The sequence below is a fragment of the Zootoca vivipara genome, chromosome 1 (genome assembly GCF_965207765.1).
Source record: "Zootoca vivipara chromosome 1, rZooViv2.hap1.1, whole genome shotgun sequence".
Taxonomy (NCBI): domain Eukaryota; kingdom Metazoa; phylum Chordata; class Lepidosauria; order Squamata; family Lacertidae; genus Zootoca; species Zootoca vivipara.
Genome location: NC_142582.1, coordinates 127547590 through 127569539, shown reverse-complemented (window position 1 = coordinate 127569539; position 21950 = coordinate 127547590). Strand labels below are relative to the sequence as shown.

At 47.6% G+C, this 21950-nt stretch overlaps 2 protein-coding genes across 2 annotated transcripts; both read right to left on the bottom strand.

Annotated features, from left to right (window-relative positions):
• Nucleotides 1-7687: 7687 nt before the first annotated feature.
• Nucleotides 7688-10976, bottom strand: GPR135 (G protein-coupled receptor 135). Its single transcript, XM_035141195.2, has one exon. It carries the CDS (start codon nt 9117-9119, stop codon nt 7812-7814), a length of 1308 nt encoding a protein of 435 aa, XP_034997086.2. The 5' UTR covers nt 9120-10976; the 3' UTR covers nt 7688-7811.
• On the bottom strand, nt 10971-21740 carry L3HYPDH (trans-L-3-hydroxyproline dehydratase). The gene is made up of 5 exons (XM_035104047.3): nt 21113-21740; nt 15582-15751; nt 14480-14602; nt 12800-12937; nt 10971-12129 (listed from the first exon to the last, which is right to left on the bottom strand). The coding sequence occupies exons 1-5, from the start codon at nt 21648-21650 to the stop codon at nt 12004-12006; spliced, it is 1095 nt and encodes a 364-aa protein (XP_034959938.3). The 5' UTR covers nt 21651-21740; the 3' UTR covers nt 10971-12003.
• Between the last annotated feature and the right edge of the window lie 210 nt (nt 21741-21950).

The following is a 21950-nucleotide window of genomic DNA, read 5'->3' as shown; positions in this document are numbered from 1 at the left end:
CAAATATATGAAAGGATGTCATATGGAGGAGGGAGAAAGATTGTTTTCTGCTGCTCCAGAGAAGCGGACACGGAGCAATGGATTCAAACTTCAAGAAAGAAGATTCCACCTAAACATTAGGAAGAACTTCCTGACAGTAAGAGCTGTTCGGCAGTGGAATTTGCTGCCAAGGAGTGTGGTGGAGTCTCCTTCTTTGGAGGTCTTTAAGCAGAGGCTTGACGGGCATATGCCAAGAATGCTTTGATGGTGTTTCCTGCTTGGCAGGGGGTGGGGTTGGACTGGATGGCCCTTGTGGTCTCTTCCAACTCTATGATTCTATGATCCTCCTCTCACTTGCGCCATGGGCCAAATCTGACAGGTGGGCAGAGCAATCCATTTATCCGCTAGGGTAGCCTTAGAAGCCATTGGGCTTGGGAATGGGTTTTATTTCCTCTTTGGCTTTGCAAGCAGCCACAATCTAACCTGTATGGCCATAAATTCATCATACGCAGCCCCTGCCAAATCTGCACCCCCCCCCCCAAGGCCCTTCCAGGAGAATTATTGTGTTTCTCCCAAGCGCAGACTCAGAAGAAGGTGTACTGTACATTAAAATATGAGAGGATTTCCTCCACAACTTCCTTTAATTTCTCGGGAGAATCCTCCGTGTTGGTTGTAGAGCATGGGAAGATTCCTTGACCACCCGCTTTCTTTTCTTTCTTCTTAAAAAAAAAACTAATTTAATCAAGATTGCGCAGAGATTCCTCCTACTGCATGGAGTGAAAAGCAGCAGCTCCATCTACTGGTTCAAAGTCTCTTCCCTCCGGCACCTTCACCTGTGCCGCTTGCATCTTTCTGGCGGTTGCTACATCGGAGTCCCTTTAATACCGTAATACCGAACAAATGTCTTAACAAATCAGTGTGGCTCTCACTTTACAGATTAACATATGCAAAACAACAATACAACACACCGCCCCAAAGAAAATTTAGACGTTGGAGTAAGTGGCAACGTGGCTGTGGGTAGTAATTTTTTTGTTTTCTATGAGAAATGGAAGTGAGAGCTGGACCATCAAGAAGGCTGATCGCCAAAGAATGGATGCTTTTGAATTATGGTGCTGGAGGAGACTCTTGAGAGTCCCATGGACTGCAAGAAGATCAAACTTATTCATTCTGAAGGAAATCAGCCCTGAGTGCTCACTGGAAGGACAGATCCTGAAGCTGAAGCTCCAATAATTTGGCCACCTCATGAGAAGAGAAGAATCCTTGGAAAAGACCCTGATGTTGGGAAAGATTGAGGGCACTAGGAGAAGGGGACGACAGAGGACAAGATGGTTGGACAGTGTTCTCGAAGCTACGAACATGAGTTTGACCAAACTGCGGGAGGCAGTGCAAGACAGGAGTGCCTGGCGTGCTATGGTCCATGGGGTCACGAAGAGTCGGACACGACTAAACGGCTAAACAACAACATGAGAAATGTTGTGGCTCAGTGCTTAGGGCATCTGCTTTAGGTTTTGCATGCAGACAGCTGCAGGTTCAAACCCTGGCATCTCCAGGTAGAGCTTCTTCCTGAAACCTTGGGCGGTTGCTGCCAGTCAGTGCAGGCAATATTGAGCTAAAAGGCAACTTCTAATGATACTTGGAAGCAGAGCAAGTTACTCAAAACAGGCAGGCGGTTGACTTCACATGTTATCCTAAGGCAGAACTTCTGTAATAGTGTGACAATTACTGTCTGGGACAAAAATGGCAAACACAGGAAAGACCAGCAAATTTTAAGCAGGGGGGGGGGGTTTGTTTGTTTTTTTTAAAAGACACTTTAATAGATCCTTGCTGGTCAGGCACCCAAAAACATTTGGGAAACTCCTGCAAAAAAATAAAGGAGTAAAAGCTTTGTATTGTATTCAGCACTGCATGAGCAGTGGTCCAGCTTCGAGGGCCTTCTGGCAGTTCCCCCTCTGCAAGAAGTGAAGTTACACAGGGCCTTCTCAGCATCCCTGTGGAATGCCCTCCCATCACATGTCAAGGAGATAAGTAACTATACAGTACAACATTCTGAAGATATATTAAGGCAGCCCTGTATTAGGAAGTTTTTAATGCTTGATGTTTAGTTGTGTTTTTATATTATGTTGGAAGTCGCCTGGAGTGGCTGGGGCAATCCAATCAGATGGGCATGGTATAAATAATAAAGTATCATCGTCTTAAATGCTTCCTTAATAATGAGCATCAGGCAGGCATCGGGCATGATCTCCCAGTTTAGGGTGCATTTTGTATTTGTGTTATGAATACAAATTTTCTGCTTTAATGCTGCTTGCCCCCATGGTAGCAATGGTGATACAGATATAGGTCAATAGTGTGTTGTAGCAGCAAAAAAGAAACGCTAGCGCTATTCTAGGCTTCATCAACTGAAGTCTAGTGCCCCGATCACGGGAAGTAATAGCACCACTATATTCTGCCTTGGTCAGACCACAACTGGAATACTGTGTCCAGTTCTGGGCACCACAGCTTAAGAAAGAAATTGAAGGTGTCCAGGGTCTGTTGACCATGTGTCCAGATAATAAAAATACCGTCAATGTATCGCAGGTACAAGAGAGGTTTGGGTGGGTAGGAGTTTAGGAAACGTTCTATATCTGAAGTTAGGGACAGCAGGCTTTGCTAACAAATTCTGCCATTTTGTCCTTACCCACAACAACTTCAAATTTGGGGATGTTCCTCCAGATCAGCGGCACAGCAATGGGCACCCACATGGCACCACAGTATGCCAACATCTTCATGGCAGATTTAGAACGTTTCCTAAACTCCTACAGGATGGGTGTATAGACACCACCTTATACCGTAAACCAACTGACCGATATCTACCTGCTTCTAGCTACCATCCCAAACATGCCAAACAATCCATTGTATATAGCCAGGCCCTACGTTACAGCCACATCTGTTCCAACACTACAGACAGAGAATCTCACCTAAGAGATCTACAGCAAACCTTTCTAGAACTAAAATATCCACCTTATGAAGTTAAACAACAGATCAACAGAGCCAGACTGATACCCAGAGAGAACTTGCTGCAAGACAGACCCCAAAAAAGAAAATAACAGAACACCACTAGTAATCACATACAGCTCCTAAGTTAAAACGGTTCAGCGCATCATCAGAGATCTACAACCTCTCCTAGACAATGACAGTTCTCTTTTTCAAGCTCTGGGAGGAAGACCTTTCATTGCCTACAGACAGCCACCCAATCTTAAACAACTCCTCACCCACAAAAATAAATAAACCACCAGACTTAACATGGACACTGGTACCAGAGCCTGCAATAAACCCAGATGCCAACTTTGCTGCCACATACACCCGGACAACATCATTACTGGCCCCAACAACATCCAACATACCATCTCAGGACTATTTAATTGCTAATCTTCTAACATTGTGTATGCCATCAAATGCCAACAGTGCCCTTCAGCTCTCTATATTGGACAAACAGGCCAAACCCTACGCCAAAGGATAAATGACATAAATCTGACATCAGGAATCAAAAGACAGAGAAACCAGTAGGAGAACACTTCAATCTCCCAGGAAATTCTTTACAAGATCTCAAAGTAGCTGTCATATTACAAAATAATTTCAGAAATAGACTGGAACAAGAAGTTACTGAATAGCAACTTATTACCAAACTTAAAACCATGGAGAGACCTGGTCTGAATAGAGACATTGGATTCTTATCTCATTATACATGATAAAGCTTTCTTTAGCCATCTCACCCCTTGATTTTTTCCTGTAAGACCAATTGCAGTCGTTAACAGTCGTCAACAGGTTTACCACACCTATCTGTCAATCACCCATTCCCACCACCCTTCTGAGTAATATCCCTCCCCACCATCTCACTATATATAAGGGTCTGGTGACTTCTGTTTCAGTGTATCTAAAGAAGTGTGCATGCACACGAAAGCTCATACCAATGACAAACTTAGTTGGTCTCTAAGGTGCTACTGGAAGGAATTTTTTCATTTTGTTTCAACTACACGGCTACCTACCTGTAAGGTGATCATAAAATCGTAGTATTGGAAGGGACGCCAAGGATCATCTAGTCCAACCCCTGCAATGCAGGAATCTCAACTAAAGCATCCATGACAGATGGCCAGCCAACCTCTGCTTAAAAACCTCCAAAGAAGGAGAGTCCATCACCTTCCAAGGGTGACCGTTCCACCGTCAAACAGTTTTTACTGTTCAATAGGAGTATAGCATCTAGATCAAGGGAAGTAATAGTACCACTGTATTCTGCTCTGGTCAGACCTCACCTGGAGTACTGTGTCCAGTTCTGGCCACCACAGTTCAAGAAGGATACTGACAAACTTGAACGTGTCCAGAAGAGGGCAACCAAAATGGTCAAAGGCCTGGAAACGATGCCTTATGAGGAACGGCTTAGGGAGCTGGGTATGTTTAGCCTGGAGAAGAGATGGTTAAGGGGTGATATGATAGCCATGTTCAAATATATAAAAGGATGTCATATAGAGGAGGGAGAAAGGTTGTTTTCTGCCGCTCCAGAGAAGCGGACACGGAGCAATGGATTCAAACTACAAGAAAGAAGATTCCACCTAAACATTAGGAAGAACTTCCTGACAGTAAGAGCTGTTCGGCAGTGGAATTTGCTGCCAAGGAGTGTGGTGGAGTCTCCTTCTTTGGAGGTCTTTAAGCAGAGGCTTGACAGGCATGTCAAGAATGCTTTGATGGTGTTTCCTGCTTGGCAGGGGGTTGGACTGGATGGCCCTTGTGGTCTCTTCCAACTCTACGATTCTATGATTCTACTGTCAGAAAGTTTTTCTGAATGTTTAATTGGAATCTCCTTTCTTGAAACTTGAAGCCAGTGGTTTGAGTCCTACCCTCCAGAGCAGGAGAAAACAAGCTTGTTCCATCTTCCATGTGTCAGCCCTTAAGATATCTGAAGATGGCTCTCATGTCTCCTCTCAATCTCCTCTTTTCCTGGCTAAACATACCCAGCTCCTTCAAGCGCTACTTGTAAGGCTTAGTTTCCAAGCACTTAATCATCTTGGTTGCTCTCCTCTGCACATGTTCCAGCTTGTCAACATATGAGAGCCAGTTGTCATATGGAGGATGGAGCAAGCTTGTTTCTGCTGCTCCAGAGGGTAGGACCTGAACCAAAGGCTTCAGATAACAAGGAGATTCCAACTAAATATTAGGAAGAACATTCTGATAGTAAAAGGTAAAGTACCCCTGGATGGTTAAGTCCAGTCAAAGGCGACTATGTGGTTGCGACCCTCATCTCACTTCAGGCCAAGGGAGCCGGTGTTTGTCCACAGACAGATTTCCGGGTCATGTGGCCAGCAGGACTAAACCGCTTCTGGCCCAATGGGAAACCGTGACGGAAACCAGAGCGCACAGAAACTCCATTTACCTTCCCGCCACAGCAGTACCTAATTATCTACTTGCGTTGGTATGCTTTCGAACTGCTAGGTTGGCAGGAGCTGGGACAGAGCAACAGAAGCTCACCCCGTCAAGGGGATTCAAACCACTGACTTTCTGATCAGCAAGCGCAAGAGGCTCAGTGGTTTAGACCACAATGCCACCCGCTAGTGTACACTAGCTAGTGTATACTAGCTTATTGCACAAACAAATAATCACATTGTTTTACCTACTTTTGTTTCTGATTCCATCGACCGCTGGTATATGTGGCCCTCAAAATCTTTTCCAGAGAGGAAAGTGGCCCCCAGGATGGAAATTGTTCCCTACTCCCTGCCTAAAGGAAATACTTTGTGCTCCTTTGCGGGGGACGACGACCCCCCCCCAAGCACCTGCTTTATTTCTTCTCTCACAAAATAAGGTAACATCACACTTACAAAAGATGATATATACATAGAGGGTCTTTGCATTTGTAAAAATTTCACACAGAGTAGCACAAACAATTCAGTGAAGGCCTCTGGGGAACACATGGAAATAACTTCTCCACCAGCTGTGTCCTTGGAGCCACGGCACTGGCAGAATGGATCATGGGCTTTGGAGTCCCAGCTTTCACCTGAACCACAGCAACACACACCTAGGCTCACCTGGCTGCAATACAGATCCGCCCCCTTCTTTTAAAATTCCCCCCCAAAAAATGTTCAGGGGTCACAGCTGGGGCTCCTGTTTTTCTCCTAAGTGTGCTGAATATTGTGAGAGCCCTGCTGTTTGAGGCCAAGAGCCCAGCACTTGATTCTTATGGCTTTCCGGGGGGGGGGGGTTACAGGAAGCTTGCAAGCAAGACCTGATTGCAACAGCACACTGCCCACCTGCAATTCCCAGCAGCTGGTCTTGAGAGTCATATTGCCTCCAACGGTGGCATGGGGACATAGAGCCATTGTAGCTAGCAGCCAGGGGTAGCCTCATCATCCATGGAAGGGGGATGCAAAAGGTTCATGTTTTTCGTGGGGGGGGGGGGGAAGGAGGTGATAAGCACTGAAAGAGGTCAGTTGTGGCGAGAATGGGGAATCCTGCACAAGTCGCAAGTGGCAACCTCACCTGCTAATGCAGCAAAGGACAACAGCAGAGCTGCTGGCCTCGACACCTAGTGCCTCTTGTGATTGCAAAAAATTGGGGGGGGGGGGGGTTTGCAGAGACTGCCACAGAGGACCCCTAAGGAGCATCAGAGCAGCCCAGGAGGGAACCACCCCCTCTGCAATGCTTTGCTTTCTGGTCTTTTTAATGTAAGGCAGGCATCCCCAAACTTCGGCCCTCCAGATGTTTTGGACTACAATTCCCATCATCCCTGACCACTGGTCCTGATAGCTAGGGATCATGGGAGTTGTAGGCCAAAACATCTGGAGGGCCGCAGTTTGGGGATGCCTGATGTAAGGTGTTTTAATGTGTCAAGTTGGGAGAGGCTGTGCTCAAACCTTCCATGCTTGCTATCCAAACAGCTTGGTGCTCTCTCTCATTGCTGGGGTGGGGCTGGGGGGGGTCTAGCCAGGTTTTTTTGTCCCATGTGATGCCTCCTGAGGGTCGGCCTTGAGGCTCCCAGCCTATGTGTTTGTGTACACAAATGTGCATGGTGGGGAAGAGCCAAATGGCTTATTTGACCTGGGTGAAATAAAGCCTCGTTTCGCCCCTGCGCACAAACACACACCCCTTTTCCAACCACTCTGGGCAGCTCCCAAACAGAATATTAAACAGAATAAAACATCAAACATTAAAAAACTTCCCTAAACACCTTCACACTCATCAAGGACCTGCCTCACCCAGGGAGAAGGACTCGATGACGTGCCGCAGCAAGGTCAGCGAGGGGCATAGCTTCCTGAGCTGAGGGCCAGGAGAGTGGCATGTGGCCCTTGGTTCCTCACCTCTGCCCTCAAGCAACCTCTGCTCACTTTTCTCCCATATCCCAAGGACACAGAAAGAAGCAGCACCCACATCCCCTCTCTTGCAACAGCTGCAGTGATTCTGCAGATCTGCCAAGGGAATAGTTGGGCTTGTCCAGACTCCCTCTTGTCCTGCTGCTTCTCCCACCTGCTTCCGGGGGCGGGGGGGGGGGGAACACTCTTTAGAGTGAAGTCGGAGCAAATGGCAATTTGGGCTTTATCCAGATGGATGTTTGCCCAGGCCCATGCCTAGAAATCTGTTCGGACCCATGTTTTCTAGGCACAGGGCAAGCGAAAGAGGGGATGAGCCCAGAGACTGATTGGGAAAGTCCTGGGTTTCAGAAAAAGACACAGGATTCACAGTGGCCCCTTTGATTCACAGCACATCCTTCCAGTCTCCGTAAAAATGTTCCGGTTGTGATGATGAGGCTTCTGAGCGCTTGGCTTTCCCGGCCTCGCCATTAGGCCAGGCTCTGGTCCACCCCTGATATTGTTTCACAGGCTGGTATCGGCAGCACCCCTTTTTCCTTGCTTCAAGCCTCCTTCGGAAGCCGTGTCCGGCCACCCATCCCGGCAGAAGAGCAGCGCTGGGTTCTTGCAGGCCCACACCCCCAATTCCCCTCCGCTGGCCGGGCTGGAGGAGGTGAGGGTGCTCCCCACAGTGCCTCCGCTCCCATGGCTGGCGTACCGCTCTGCCCGGCTCTTGCCCTCCAGGCGGCGGCCTTGGGTGGCAGCCAATGCCACCGCAGCCACATTGCCTCTCGTTCTGTACCCCCCTTCCCGGTTGCGCCCAAGCAGCATGGCGATGTTGGGGTTCCGGGCGGCGTAGATGAGGGGGTTGATGGCTCCGTTGGCCCAGGCCATCCAGCAGGCCACAGTGTCCACAGCAGGCGAGAAGGAGACGTGCCCTGTGGCGGCGGCCAGGCCCAGGATGCAGTAGGGCCCCCAGCAACAGATGATGGAGACGATCATGATAAGGACCGTGGTGGCTGTCCGCATCTCGCCGTAGAAGCGCAGCAGGTGCCCGTAGGAGGTGAGGGGGCGCACCCTGCTCTCCGAGCGCCGTACTGCACGGCAGATGTTGTAGTGGCAGAAGCACATGAGGGCGAAGGGCAGCAGGTAGCACAGGACAATCAGTGTGGCGCTGTAGGGGGGCCCTAGGCGCGAGGACCCCCAGGGCAGGGCATACATGCAGTGGTAGGCCTCGGGCCCCGCTTCTTCCTCTTCTTCCTCGTCCTCCCTCCGGCCCAGCAGGTACCAGGGCCCCGAGAAGCCTAGCGCGGCTAGCCAGACGGCGGCCAGGAGCTGCGCGGCCCTCCGACGGCCCATTTTGCGCCTCGGCTGGCGGACGATGGCGCAGTAGCGGTCGAAGGAGAGCAGCGCCATGGTGAGAGTGGCGGCGATGCCCAGGCCGGCGTGCGCGGCGGCGCTGGCCAGGCACAGGCGCGGCCCAAAGAGCCAAGCCCCGTGGGGGCGCCCACTGAGCAGGCTGACCAAGGCGGGCGGCAGGCACAGCGCGGCGCCCAGCAGCTCCGACAGCGACAGCGACAGCACGAAGGCGTTGGTGACCGTGCGCAGAGGCCGGTGCCGCGCGATCACCACCACCACGGCGCCGTTGCCCAGGGCGGACAGCGCGAAGATCAGCAGCAGCAGCAGCGCCTGCGACGCCAGCGACGCCCCGGACCAGCCCCACGCCGCCTCCGCCTCCGCCGGGGCCTCCGGCACAGACACTTGGCCGCCGCCGCTCTCATTGCGCCCCGGCGCCGAGCCGTTGACCAGGAGCAGCAGCGCGGATCCCTCCATGGCCAGGCGCCTTCCTGGCCCCGAGAGGGAGGCCGGCGGCTCCGTGGAGCGGGAGAGGCGCGCTCGGGCCGGCCCCGAGGTCCCGGGGGTGGCCTAAGTCGGACTTGGAGTGCCCCGGGCGCAAAGCTCCATCTGGGGACTCTGCCCTCTGCTCCTCACCGGCGCGTCTGGTCTGACCACCGGCGCGAAAGGCAGCTGGAGGCGCCGGCGTTTGGGATCGTTGCCCGGCCTCCTAGTCGGAGGGGAAGGGTGCGCCTGGCGGGGACGCGGCGGCGGCGGCGGCGGCTCCTTGGGTGGCGCAGCCGCCGCTTGCCGCAAAGGCGCGAGATTGCCTCGGCGCTCGCTGCGCGCCGGGCACATCTCTCAGTCTCTTCCGCGTGGCAGAGAAACCTTCGGGGGCTTGAGGAGTCGCTGACGTCTCCGCAGTCGGTTGCCCCGGGAAACCACGATGGCGCACACGCTCGAGAAGCAGGCAGCCGCGACGACCCCAGTTCTCTCCCCCGCCCCTTTTTTTTCTCCCCCGCCCGCCCCAAACGTCCTTCTGGTCCCTTCTATTCTGCCGAGAAAGGAGAGGTCGCCGTGCGGAGTCGGACGGGTCCATGCACTTCTTCCTGGACGGCTACCTCCTTCAAGAGCTTCTTCGCGGCAGCACAGCTTCTCACTCATTGCGGCATCTTTTTGGATTTCCGCGCATCACGAGGGAGGGGGCGTTTGCATGCTGTGCCAGGCAAGCACGCAGGGGTCAAGTGTGCAGATCCTTGCGGATGGGCGAGAAAGGAGACGTTTGCAAGATCGGGCAGCAGGCAGGGCAGCGATTTTAAAGGGCTCCTGCACTGTTTCGAGTTGCCACCTGTTAGAGGCTCAGGAATACAAACAGCGCCCGACACACGGAAAAGGAGGGAAGCCTCGCCATCAGGTTCCCTCTCTGCCATTCCTTCTTGCAGACCTTGGAGACAGGTACATGCAAGAACTAGATGGAGCAAGGCCATTGGTTCATCCAAGTCAGCAGAAGCAGCTTTTCCATTCCCTTCAATAACCATGCCAGGGAGGGATGGGGGCAGACCAAGGGATGTGATTCCTACGTTTGTTCAGACTCTAACAAATAGCTTTTGTTCAGTAGGCTAGGCCAAGTCCAGCCAGACATTGAGGTCTTCATGCACGCACACTCATTTATTTGTCCAGTAAAGCAAGAGGCATGTCATAGTTCACAGTCTACAGCAACCCAAAAAAGCACTTGAGTGCAGAGCATGGCCCACAAAGGGTGCAGTCTGGGGAGAGGATGGAGGCTGCCAACAGTCCCAATGGCCAGATACAGAGGAGTGAAGGGACACATTTGGGCCTCCAGGCCTGGGGTTCACCACTGCTGCAGCCCAGTCTCCACTCAGCCCTGGGTGACCAAATGCAGGATTTTGTGAAGAGGCAAGTTAAAACAGTGCAGCTTTTTTTCTTACCTTTGCACAAACTGGAACTGCCAGTCTCTGTGCGCAGTTTGCCAGGCCCCCCCCCATTTTTCCATGCAGACAACAGCTAGACTTTTACTTGCCATGGCACACAGCTCAGAAATGCAATGATGGTCATAAGGACATGTGGCTGAGCAAGTTTGCTATTAATTAAACAGGGCTCTGAGGTCAATGAAACTATTCCAATACTTTGGGTAGAAAGGCTTTTCTCAAGCCGAAGACTTCAAAGTGTTCTGAATAATTCATGCAACCCACACTTGGGAAGATGCTATCCTGATATGAGGTACCAAACAGTGCAATGATAGCGGTATATGTCTCAGCTGTTCCTTCTTAAACAGGTTTTTGGGGTATTCAGAGAAACCTGCAAAAAATCAGTTGCCCTTGACAACTCTTAAGGAGGGGATGTTTAAATCTTTATTATAGATAGAAAGCATAGTACCATGACATAATTCTTTAATTTTATTTGACAAGGTGGGGTTGCAGCATGCTTAGTATTCCACTTAAAATCAAAAAGCTCTAAGTGGTTTTACATAAGACAATATAAAATATTAACTAAAATACTGATAAATTTAAATGTTAAACTAAAGCATACTTTAAATGAAGCTTGTGGTGCGGAAGTCATACCTTCTTCCTCTTTTGAGAATCACGATTCCAGAGCTTGATTTATTGCTAGTCTGTTACAGGGAATTACTTATATGTTCTTTAATCAGGAGCCTGTTGATATCCCAGCAACTTCACACAAAGAAGGGAAGTGTTAAAGTATTGCGTTCACACATGCACTGCAGCATTACAGTAAAAGGTTAAAGAAGTCCAGCAATGAAAGCAGCATGAAGAGACATAACTGCCATCAAAAAGGTCCAAGAAATGTAACATACAAATTCTGTAGCACTTTGAATATAAAAATGGCCCCTGCAGGGGTTATTTCGCAGTCTTGTTCATTAGGGTACTGCATTCAATTCTTTATCAGACCAGACCAGGTGAGTGAGCCTGTGGGGTTGGAGAAAGGGGAAGAAACCTCCATCCCTTACCTGCTTATCAATCTTGACCAGCCTACTGCTAGAAACAGGAACAAGCATTTATATATGTATCTTGGTAATCTTTACAACAACTTTGTAAAGCATATCCGTATTATCATCTCGCTACTGAAGATGGGGAGGGCGTAGACTTAGTAGGGCAATCAAATGAATCTGCTACTTCACAGTTCAGTCTTAAGTCATACTGCTACACTAACTTCTATTACATTTTATGTATGGACAAGGAGCTTCAGAAAACCCTTAATTTTTTTTTAAAAAAAGAACCACTTTGGTGAAACTGAATGAGAGCCTTAATCACCAGTAAGATAGAGGGTAATGCCAACATTTGAAAGAAAGCAAAATACACATATCAAAGTAAACAGGGTTACTGGAAGCAGTATAGTAGCACAGTCACTTAAGAAAGAAACCGTATTTCAGTGGGTCTTCCTCCTCAAAAGTGAAGGTTGACATTCCAGTATAAAAAGATTCTCCAGAGACTTCTACAATAACAGCATTGTGGTCACCACATTTGGTTTCCTGGGTCAAAAGAAAATGCTTCAGTTTAACTAGGAAAAATACACTGGTTTACTTACAGCACAAACTTTTGTAGGCAGCATCTGAATACATGTGATGATGTATACAGTGGTACCTCGACTTACGAAGGCGCTCTTCAGAAGTCGAAAATTTCGGAAGTCGAAGCGTCCATTTTGCGCATGCGTAAAGCGCGATTTTGCGCATGTGCAGACCGTGCGTGCCGCTTCTGTGCATGCGCAGAATGCACACACGGCGAAAATACTTCCGGGTTAGTGGACCGGAAGTAAAAACCTTTGGAAGTCGAGGCACTCGTAAGTCGAGGTACCACTGTACATCTAAACTAAAGTGAGAATGAAAGAACAGAACAGAATATAAAGCCAGTATTTAAGGCTTAAATTGTTTACATTATGTTTTAAGCAAAAGTGAGACAATTTACTAATTAATCATTTGGTCCTAATTAATATACAATGGTATCATGATGTTATAACAAAATCAGTTTTTCTTGGCTTGCTGAGAGCATTTGATCCACAATTGAAGTAACCCTGCTCACTTGTGAATGTTGGAAAAATTGAAGCTATCTGACTAAACAAGATCCATGGCACAGCAAAGCCACCAGTCCATCAGATACTTTTAATTTTTCTGAATTACACAAAGATAAATGTTTGGAGCTTACCTTTATTGCTTTTCCAGTGAACAGGGAACCAGTTGTTATGCTTCTGAAGGTCCTGGTCTGGTTCAGCTGAATGAGTCCTTTATGGTATTGTAGAGCAATGCGAGCCGTCACACCCGACCCGGTAGGACTTCGGTCAACCTAGTTTGGAGAGAAGCAGACATGTTTTAGCTGCATCATTCAGAAATGCAACAAATGTAATTAATGACTTTTACTTTATTTAATGGTGCACATGCTTTTATCCCTGAATTATGCTAGAGAGAAAGTGGGGATGTGCACCCAGAAACTTAAAAGCTATCTAGAACAGATTTTCCTAACCTTTTTCCAACTGTGGCCCCCTTCTGACTTTCTTTCCTGTCGCTCCCCATGGGCGTAGCCAGGTGGTACGGGACAGTTGCCCTCCCTCAATAATTAAAAATCATTACAAATCTGAGGTTCTGCCCCCCCCCCTAACAAAAACCTGCCCCCCTAACAAACAAAAATCCTGTCTATGCCCATGCCCTCTCCCCGTCCTATTGGTAGAAAGGTAGCTATTTAAATATTTTGTTTATAAATGGAACATGTTTTATTTATAATTTATACAAAATACAATCACATAGAATGATAGGAACATAATGAAATATTGTTGAAGCAGAAAAACATAGAATCATGGAGTTGGAAGGGACCCCAAGGGTCATCTTTCTAGTGCAACCCCCTACAATGAAGGAAACTCAGCTAAAGCATCCATGACAGATGGTCATCCAACCTCTGCTTAGAAAACTCCAAGGAAGAGTACAGAACCTCCTGAGGGAGATCCATCTTCCATGTGCTATAAAAAGTAAACAACACTTATTTGACCCATTATTTGACACAGAGGGGGAAACCTACAGATACAGTCCAAAAGGTACATGGGGAATTCTGTATATATGGGAGGATTTTAAAAAGCAAGTGATCCTCACTGACCTCGTGCAAAAAGATCTTGTCACCAGGCTGCCTAGATAAAACACTATAGCCCCCCCCTTACCTGGGAGTAAGACCCACTGAACTCAGTGCGGCTTTCTTCTTAGTAGACAGTTATTTACTAGATGCAAGTCAGCAGCACCAGACGACCCCGCTCAGATGCACCCTGCACCCGGTAGTCAGGTCCAGGCTGCCACCGGGCCCAGCACTGGCAGCAGCAACAAGCAGCTCCAGCTCACCCAGCCCTACTCATTGCTACCTACCACCGCACTTACCTGACCTAGGGATTTTGGATTGCAGGCTCCACTGGTCAAAACAGGAGCCTCAGCGCCTCTCCCACCGGAAATAATCCAGGACTGCTCCAAGAAAAAGCACATGGCAAAAAGGAGCTTTTGATCCTGGTGGGCTGTCCCCTTACCTACCGTACTTGTGATTGGCCAAGCAGATAACAGCCAATCAGGTTTTATTTTTATTTTGCCAGGCTGGGAAACATTTTGTTTCTTTCTTGAGTCACTTAATTTGTCAATCCGATCTTGGACTTTGTTGCTCAGTTCTATGTTCCTAGCTCTATACAGCTCCTAGAGTCTCTCAGAATTTAAGAGCTGTATAGAGCAAGGACTGCAAAATTGAGCATCCTACATATATGCTGCCTTTTCCTTTTCTCTACAGTACTACAAATATAAATTGGGAACCCCTGTGATAAAAAGGGGCGAGGTGAAACTTCTCTTGCACATTATTCTCTACCTGTGCATCTGCAAACACACATATGTTGCTTGTTGGTTCATCACTAAATGCATCTTTTCCATCTGTCAGGATAGTCCCATAAATGAAAGCCGTGTCTTCAATCTCAGGATGGTGAACTTTGAACTAGAAAAAGGAAACAGAAAATGCCATCAGATAAATGCAACAAAATAGCAATAATATAATAAGTACCTCACAGACTATGTGCACATCTAGTATTATTAATAGGATATGCAGCTCAGTAGAAGGAATTGACAGACTCTTTGTAGTACCGGTACTGAAACCATGTGCTTAAAGATCATCTAGGTCCCATTGCCCCTAGCTAGCAAAGCCAATGGTCAACGATGATCATAATTGCAGTCCAAAACATCTAAAGGGTGCCATGTTGGCTCCCCCTTGTCCAGGTCCTTACAATATGCCTTGAGGCCAAGTTTGTACAGATGTTAGGAGGCTGCTGCTCTTATTTTTAGTACCCTCCCAATGAGAAATCAGCAGCTGACATGGAATTATCATTGAGGATATCACAGTTCAGTTTCCGCTGGAGACTTTTCTTGGATCCCCCCCTGCATTCTCCCTAGCAGTGAACACTCCAGTTCCCACTCCCAACTTCTCCAAAGCATCTCACTATGAACAGTAAATCACTTTTAGACACTCAAGAGTGTACAAGACTGCATAAATCTGCTTCTAAGACAAAGCTAGCCAAAGTGATTTCTGTCTAACAAAATAATGTATACCTTATATTGACAGGATTATGGAAAAAGATTGGTTGCCCACAAACAGGACTTTGATACTTTTTAACAATCAATGCATGATTTGCTTCAACTTCATTTGGAAGAGAGAAACCTCATTCACAATATTATGCAGTCTGCCAATCAGGCTTGTAAACAGTAACTTGGTAATCTATGGCAAGGAAGACTTGCTTCCAAATGAACTTGCAGAGAGGCATAACAACACTGCTTTTCCTTTGTTTTACATTACAAATAACTAATATAGGCAATATATGACCAAGTAGATTAGTATTTAAAAGACATTTAACTCATAGATTTATTTTAAAAAATATAAATAATTTAGTTATATTGTACAATACAGAAAAATCTGACTATACCTGAGCCTTTACTGCTTCAGTTACTGCAGATGCTGCATCTACTAGATCCCTAATCCTTGAAGAAGAAAGATCAAGTCCCAACCGATCAGCACTGACAAATGCATAGAAAGTGCCGCCATATCCAACATCCACAACTACTTTTCCATAGCCAGGAACATCAACTGTTAAATCTAATAATCAAGAAAAGGACAAGGCATAAGTGCAAATAAGTCACATTTCCCCTCTGTAATTTGTTCTGACATCCGCTCACCCCAAACAATAGTGCCTATCTACCTTTTATGGTGACAGTAATATCAGTTAAGAATGCTGAAAAGCAGTCTGGTAACTAAAGACTAAGGGAGCAATGCAAACCCCAGATCTGCTGGGATGAGCGAGGTATCTGGTTCAACCAGCCTATGCTGGCACAAGGACATTCCAGCTCAGCCTGAGAGATGCCAGCATAACTCCCTCAGGACAGCACAGCTGGCTGAGACCTATGGCAGCAGAAACCCTGAAGAATGGGTGTTCTGGGGGAGTGACTGGACAGGCGAACTTATATCAGGGGGACTGATCCTAATCTGGCAACCAGCAGAATTTACACTGGAAAAATGGTGAAATAGGTCAATCTCTATAAAAGTTTGTTTTTCCTCTACCAGGCTTAGGCCAATTCAGGCAGTTAGTAGCTTTGTTAGTGAACAGCTTGGAAGAGGGGTGATTTATGCCATCTTAGTTTAAACTGGTTTAAATTCTGGCTTCCTATACAGTAGTTAGGTCTGCTCCTTAAGAGTAATTAATTGAGCACCAGTCATCAGAACATTTTTACCATCCTGCAAATTAACATAAGACTTCTTTTTCAGGCAGCACAACAGACACAGAAACAATTAGGATCCCCCAGTAACTTAAAGACTATTATTTGAAACAAATGGAACAACATCATGCTATTACAATTGTTCTGTCTGTGCAAGCATTATTGCTTGCTATATGGAATGATGTCCCCTCCCCCCCTGTGTTGTTCTGGGGTTCTCCCTACCCGCAAGAGCTGATGGGGACACAGAGGGCATGCAGAGAAGGGGGAAGCCCCATTGTGCTAAGATGAGTTGTGCTGGTTCCTAGTAGCATGACTATTTAGTTGAATCTGGCCCAATATATCCTTGCCTCCTAACAGGAGAGCTCCTGTTCAAGGTTCCAGCCAGCTACTCTCTTCTATAATAATAATAATAATAATAATAATAATAATAATAATAATAATAATAATAATTTATTATTTATACCCCGCCCATCTGGCCGGGTCTCCCCAGCCACTCTGGGCGGCTTCCAACAGAAGAATAAAACACAATAATCTATTAAACATTAAAAGCCTCCCTGAACAGGGCTGCCTTCAGATGTCTTCTAAAAGTCTGGTAGTTGTTTTCCTTTCTGACATCTGTTGGGAGGGCGTTCCACAGGGTAGGCGCCACCACCGAGAAGGCCCTCTGCCTAGTTCCCTGCAACTTGGCTTCTCGCAACGAGGGAACCGCCAGAAGGCCCTCGGTGCTGGACCTCAGTGTCTGGGCAGAATGATGGAGGTGGAGATGCTCCTTCAGGTATACTGGACCGAGGCCATTTAGGGCTTTAAAGGTCAGCACCAACACTTTGAATTGTGCTCGGAAACGTACTGGGAGCTGTTTAGCAAAGTCCATTTCATTCCTCTCCCTTTTCTTTTCCAACCAATGATCAACATTGCATGACTACAGAGCATGATTTCATTGAGCATGCAGTGGGCATATGGGGGGGGGAATGTTATTTATTTTAAAAAATAAACTGCAAATTTAGTGCCTCAGACAACAAAACGTACAGCTCACTAGAACATTCACGAAATGAAGTGTCGTGCAGATAGGTGTTCTTTCCAAGATGCAAAGTTAGAGCCTGGGGAATAGCAGAAAAGAAGGTTAGTCATATTTGTCGATTATCTACCATGCAGGGTCAGAATAAAAAGCATATTCCTCCACATCTGACCTGACACCTACTTTTTGTGCAAATCTACACATTTATGAGCCTTGTTATCAGTTTAAATTGAACTACGGTATCGTGGTTTCCCAAAAAGGATCCTAGGAATTTTAACTTTAGAGAGGATACCAATAATTATATTAGAGGTTCCTGCCCACACCCACCTTCACAGAACTATAGCTTTCAAGATTCCTTGGGGAAACCAAACTTTTATTTGAAGTCTTAGTCATTTGCTACTGCGGAACTATTCAGACCATGAAAGAATTCATGACTTCATTTAGATTCTTCCCACACCTGGGAACTAAATATGAAGTTCATTCTAATTTTCTCCTACTAGTTATGGGATTGTACAGTCAGAATTTAGGAGAAAATGTGGTTTTTAAAAAAGGATCCCATTAAATTAAAGCTAACTGTCATTTTATGAATTGTGCTATTAACTTGCTGCTTCCTGCAAGAAGAAAATGATACTGGATCTCCATCTCCACTCAGTGTGATAAAAAAGCAGTTAAGTGCTTCATGCCACCCAGGGCTCCTTTGGCACAGAGGGTGGGCTATAAATTTACGGTAATAAATAAATAAAACAAGTAACACTAGTGAACAAAATATATCTGAAACCACAGCAAGGCAATTATGTATAGAAACAGAGAAGCCCACCTTAGGTAGAAAGTAGAGCATGATGTACCTGTAGCTGTAACAGTGGAATGAGAAAATTATCTGCCTTGCAAGTCAAGGAAAGCCACACAATGGCTTTCTGGGACTACATGATAATGGTGGCTCCCAGAGAAGATCTCACATCCACTTTGCTTCTCATCAGGTCCTGTAGCTCAGTGCAGTGCAAATCAAGGTTTGGCTTAGCATGTTGGCCAAACCCAGGATTGTGGATAAGCTCTCTCTTCTATAGCAGGCATCCCCAAACTTTGGCCCTCCAGATGTTTTGGACTACAATTCCCATCTCCCCCTACCACTGGTCCTGTTAGGTAGTTAGCCTGGTTTAGTGCAAACACATTGGTTCCCAGGTAAGAGCTCACTTTTCCCCTCCTCAGTTGTTTGGATCTTGGTTAAACTCTCTCCTTGAGGTTTGTTCTTGGCTTTAGATCAGGCATCCCCAAACTGCGGCCCTCCAGATGTTTTGGCCTACAACTCCCATGATCCCTAGCTAACAGGACCAGTGGTCAGGGATGATGGGAATTGTAGTCCAAAACATCTGAAGGGCCGAAGTTTGGGGATGCCTGCACTAAACCATAGTTTGGTTTGGTTATGTGAAAATGTGGCCAATGCAGATGTAGCTAGTAGCCAATAAATATGACAGAACAAATGGCTAAAAGACATTTGATTGACCTACAAACGAGGACAGCAAAACAAAGCACAATAATGAAGTAGGAAGCTTTGCAACTCAGTGGTGCTTACTCATAGAATCATAGTTGGAAGGGACTCCCAAGGATCATTTACTTCTGAGTAAATGAATCCAGGATTAATACTACACAACTTCTGTATGGCAGCAAGAGTAGGCAAAAGTGACATAGGAGAGAGATGGAAAGTGTACAGAAGCTACAGGGACATGCTCTGGTACCTACAGGTATGGGCATGAATGTGCATAAGTGAGGAAAGAAAGGGTATCAGGGACATGTGTGTAGCAGTAATTTATGAAAGCACACTGCAGAAGTAAACGGCCTTTAGTATTATTATAGACAGAACTATAACTACTTTGTGGCAGTAATGTTTGGCAGGTACCAGTGGAAAAAGACAGCTATCTTGCAAGCAATGCGTGTTATGTCTGTTTGCCCCACTGTTTACAACTGCTTCCTCCATATCCTATCCTAATGTATGTTCACATATAATTTGTAAACTGAGGATTCCACTTCATGCATCTGACTATAGTCCACAAAGGTTCATGCCACAACTCTGTTAGCCTTTACGGTGTGGCCCACACTCTTTTGTGAAGTTTTACTATAACCACCCTAGACCATTAACAATTTGCCTGACGAAGAAACTGCATGTCAGCAGCCACATCAATAAACCACCATGACTGCCTGCAAAATAGGCTAGGAAAATATCATCTTATTGGTCACAGAACTGAAAAAGCCACAAAAAGTAAAACTGATTTATTTGGTTGGTATATTAAAAAATCATTTTCTTTATTATTATGTCTTTGGTAGGCATGCGTCTTTCCCCTGGTGGCATTGCCACCTTTGTTCTAGCCAAATACAGGGTAGGGCAGGATTATTATTTTTTCATCTGGTGCTGAAGTGACTTCAAAGCAATTCATTACAATCTATTGCAGCCTAACAGAATGTCCCTCTAAAATTTGTCACACACGCAAAGATTTGTAAATCTGTCTGTGTTCGGCTACCCAGAGCTTAAATACAAGAGGGAACAAGCTTGTTATCTCCTGCTCTGAAGGGCAGGACTTGAACCGATGGCTTCAAGTTACAAGAAAGGAGATTCCGACTAAACATCAGAAGAACTTTCTTACAGTAAGGTAAAAGGTAAATGACCCCTGGACAGTGAAATCCAGTCAAGGGCAACTATGAGGTGTGGTGCTCATCTCTCTTTCAGGCCGAGGAAGCTGGCGTTTGTCCAGACAGCTTTCTGGGTCATGTGGCCAGCAGGACTAAACCGCTTCTGGAGCAACAGGACGTGATGAATGCCAGAGCGCACGGAAATGCCATTTGCCTTCCCACCAAAGCTGTACCTATTTATCTACTCGTACTGGTGTGCTTTCAAAGTGCTAGGTTGGCAGGAGCTGGGACTGTAAGAGCTGCTCAGCAGTCGAACAGACTGCATCCAAAGGTGGTGGACTCTCCTTTCTTGGAGGCTTTTAAGCAGAGGTGGGGTGGCCACCTGTCATGGATGATTTAGTTGAGATTCCTGCATGGCAGCGGGTTGGGCTAGATGACCCTTGCGTCCCTTCCAACTCTAAGATTCTAGGATATTAAAAACTGGTAGGCCATGATAACATCGTGTTATTTCTGTAATGAAAAGGGCATTGTACTTCTGCTCACCTCTCTCATTTCTATAATTGCTATTTAAGAAACTTAAGAAGCCAACCAGATAGCCTACCCTACGGGAAGCCCTCTCTCCTCCTGTGGTTTCTAGCAAGTGGCCCCTGGGCAGGGCTGGATTTAGGTTTGATGAGGCCCTAAGCTACTGAAGGTAATGGGACCCTTTATAAGTCCAACTGTCCTTTGTCAACAATAAATTGTTGCTGTTTTTTGTGTTGAATATATGCTATATGGTAATTTATGGACCTAATAGGTATCTAAAGTCATTTGCCACTGTTCTTGTATGTAGGTTTTACTTTTTTTTTATCTTATATTTTGGAAATGTACATCCATTTTTTCCCTCCTTTTTGGGGCTCCCAAGAGAGTGGGGCCCTAAGCTATAGCTTGTTTAGCTTGCAAGTAAATCTGGCCCTGCCCCTGGGCAGTAAGATCCTATGATTCTGTTTCACACACATGCCTTTGGAGAGGATCCCTAACTTGGCAGAGAGAGATGCCCTGAAACACAGGACGCAGCGTTTGACATCGGAAAGCAAGGACAGTCCAGATGGCAACGCTGCCCCCTACCGGAGGCGGCGGCGAAGGCGGCGACGCTGTGGAAGCGGACTCGGCTGCCGCTGCGCTGGCCATCCCAGCTGGCGAAGGCGGTGACGGGCCCGCAGGGGCAGTGGATGACGACGGCGGCGGCCTCGTCGGGTCCCGGAGGCGTCGGGCAGAGGCCGTAGTCGAGGGCGAAGCGGGCGAGGCACAGGACGGCGTGGCCGCACATGGCGCTGCCGCCTTCGTTGTGCACGAAGAGAGCCCCGAAGGCGGCGCCCGGCAGCTCGCTGGGCACCAGCGCCGCCCCGTACATGTCGCGGTGCCCGCGGGGCTCGTGCATCAGCAGCCGCCGGGCCGCGTCCAGCTCCGGGAGCTCCAGGAGGAGGCGGCGGCGGGCCAGCAGGGGAAGGTCCCGGGGGGGCTCCAAGGGCCCCAGGCCGCCCGGAGGAACCACGCGTAGCGGCTCCCCGCCCGCGTGCATCTCCACCGTGACGAAAACGTGGGAGCCGGGCGCGCGGGGAGGGAGAGACCGGGAAGCCCCGACTTGGGCCTCAGGCGACGCCATGGCCTAACGGTTTTTTATCTCACGGTCGCGGCCAGTGAGGGAGCTGGTTTGTAACAGACGCCACCCGCCGAGGCCCCGCCCTACGAGCAGGCATTGGCTGAGGGAGAGAGAGGAAGGGCGGGAAGAGCCTGTCCGTTATGCGCCGTTGGCCCAGCCTGTCAGAGTTGCACGCTCGGGATTGGTGAGAGAAGGCGACCGTCACCCCCCCCCACTGACGCACACCGAACGGGCATTGACTGAGGGGTGTGCCCGCTTAAAGCCTATTGGGACGGGCTGGTCAGGTTCGCCTGTCCAGCATTG

Bases quoted from the DNA above. Each gene is read 5' to 3' on its own strand.
- GPR135 (XM_035141195.2), bottom strand. From the start codon at position 9,119: ATGGAGGGATCCGCGCTGCTGCTCCTGGTCAACGGCTCGGCGCCGGGG.
- L3HYPDH (XM_035104047.3), bottom strand. From the start codon at position 21,650: ATGGCGTCGCCTGAGGCCCAAGTCGGGGCTTCCCGGTCTCTCCCTCCC. The intron at 15,752-21,112 runs GTAGGGGGCAGC...CTTGATTATTAG, and splicing joins CGCCTTCGCCGCCGCCTCCG to ATTTAACAGTTGATGTTCCT. The intron at 12,130-12,799 runs GTAAGCTCCAAA...CTTTTGACCCAG, and splicing joins TCACTGGAAAAGCAATAAAG to GAAACCAAATGTGGTGACCA.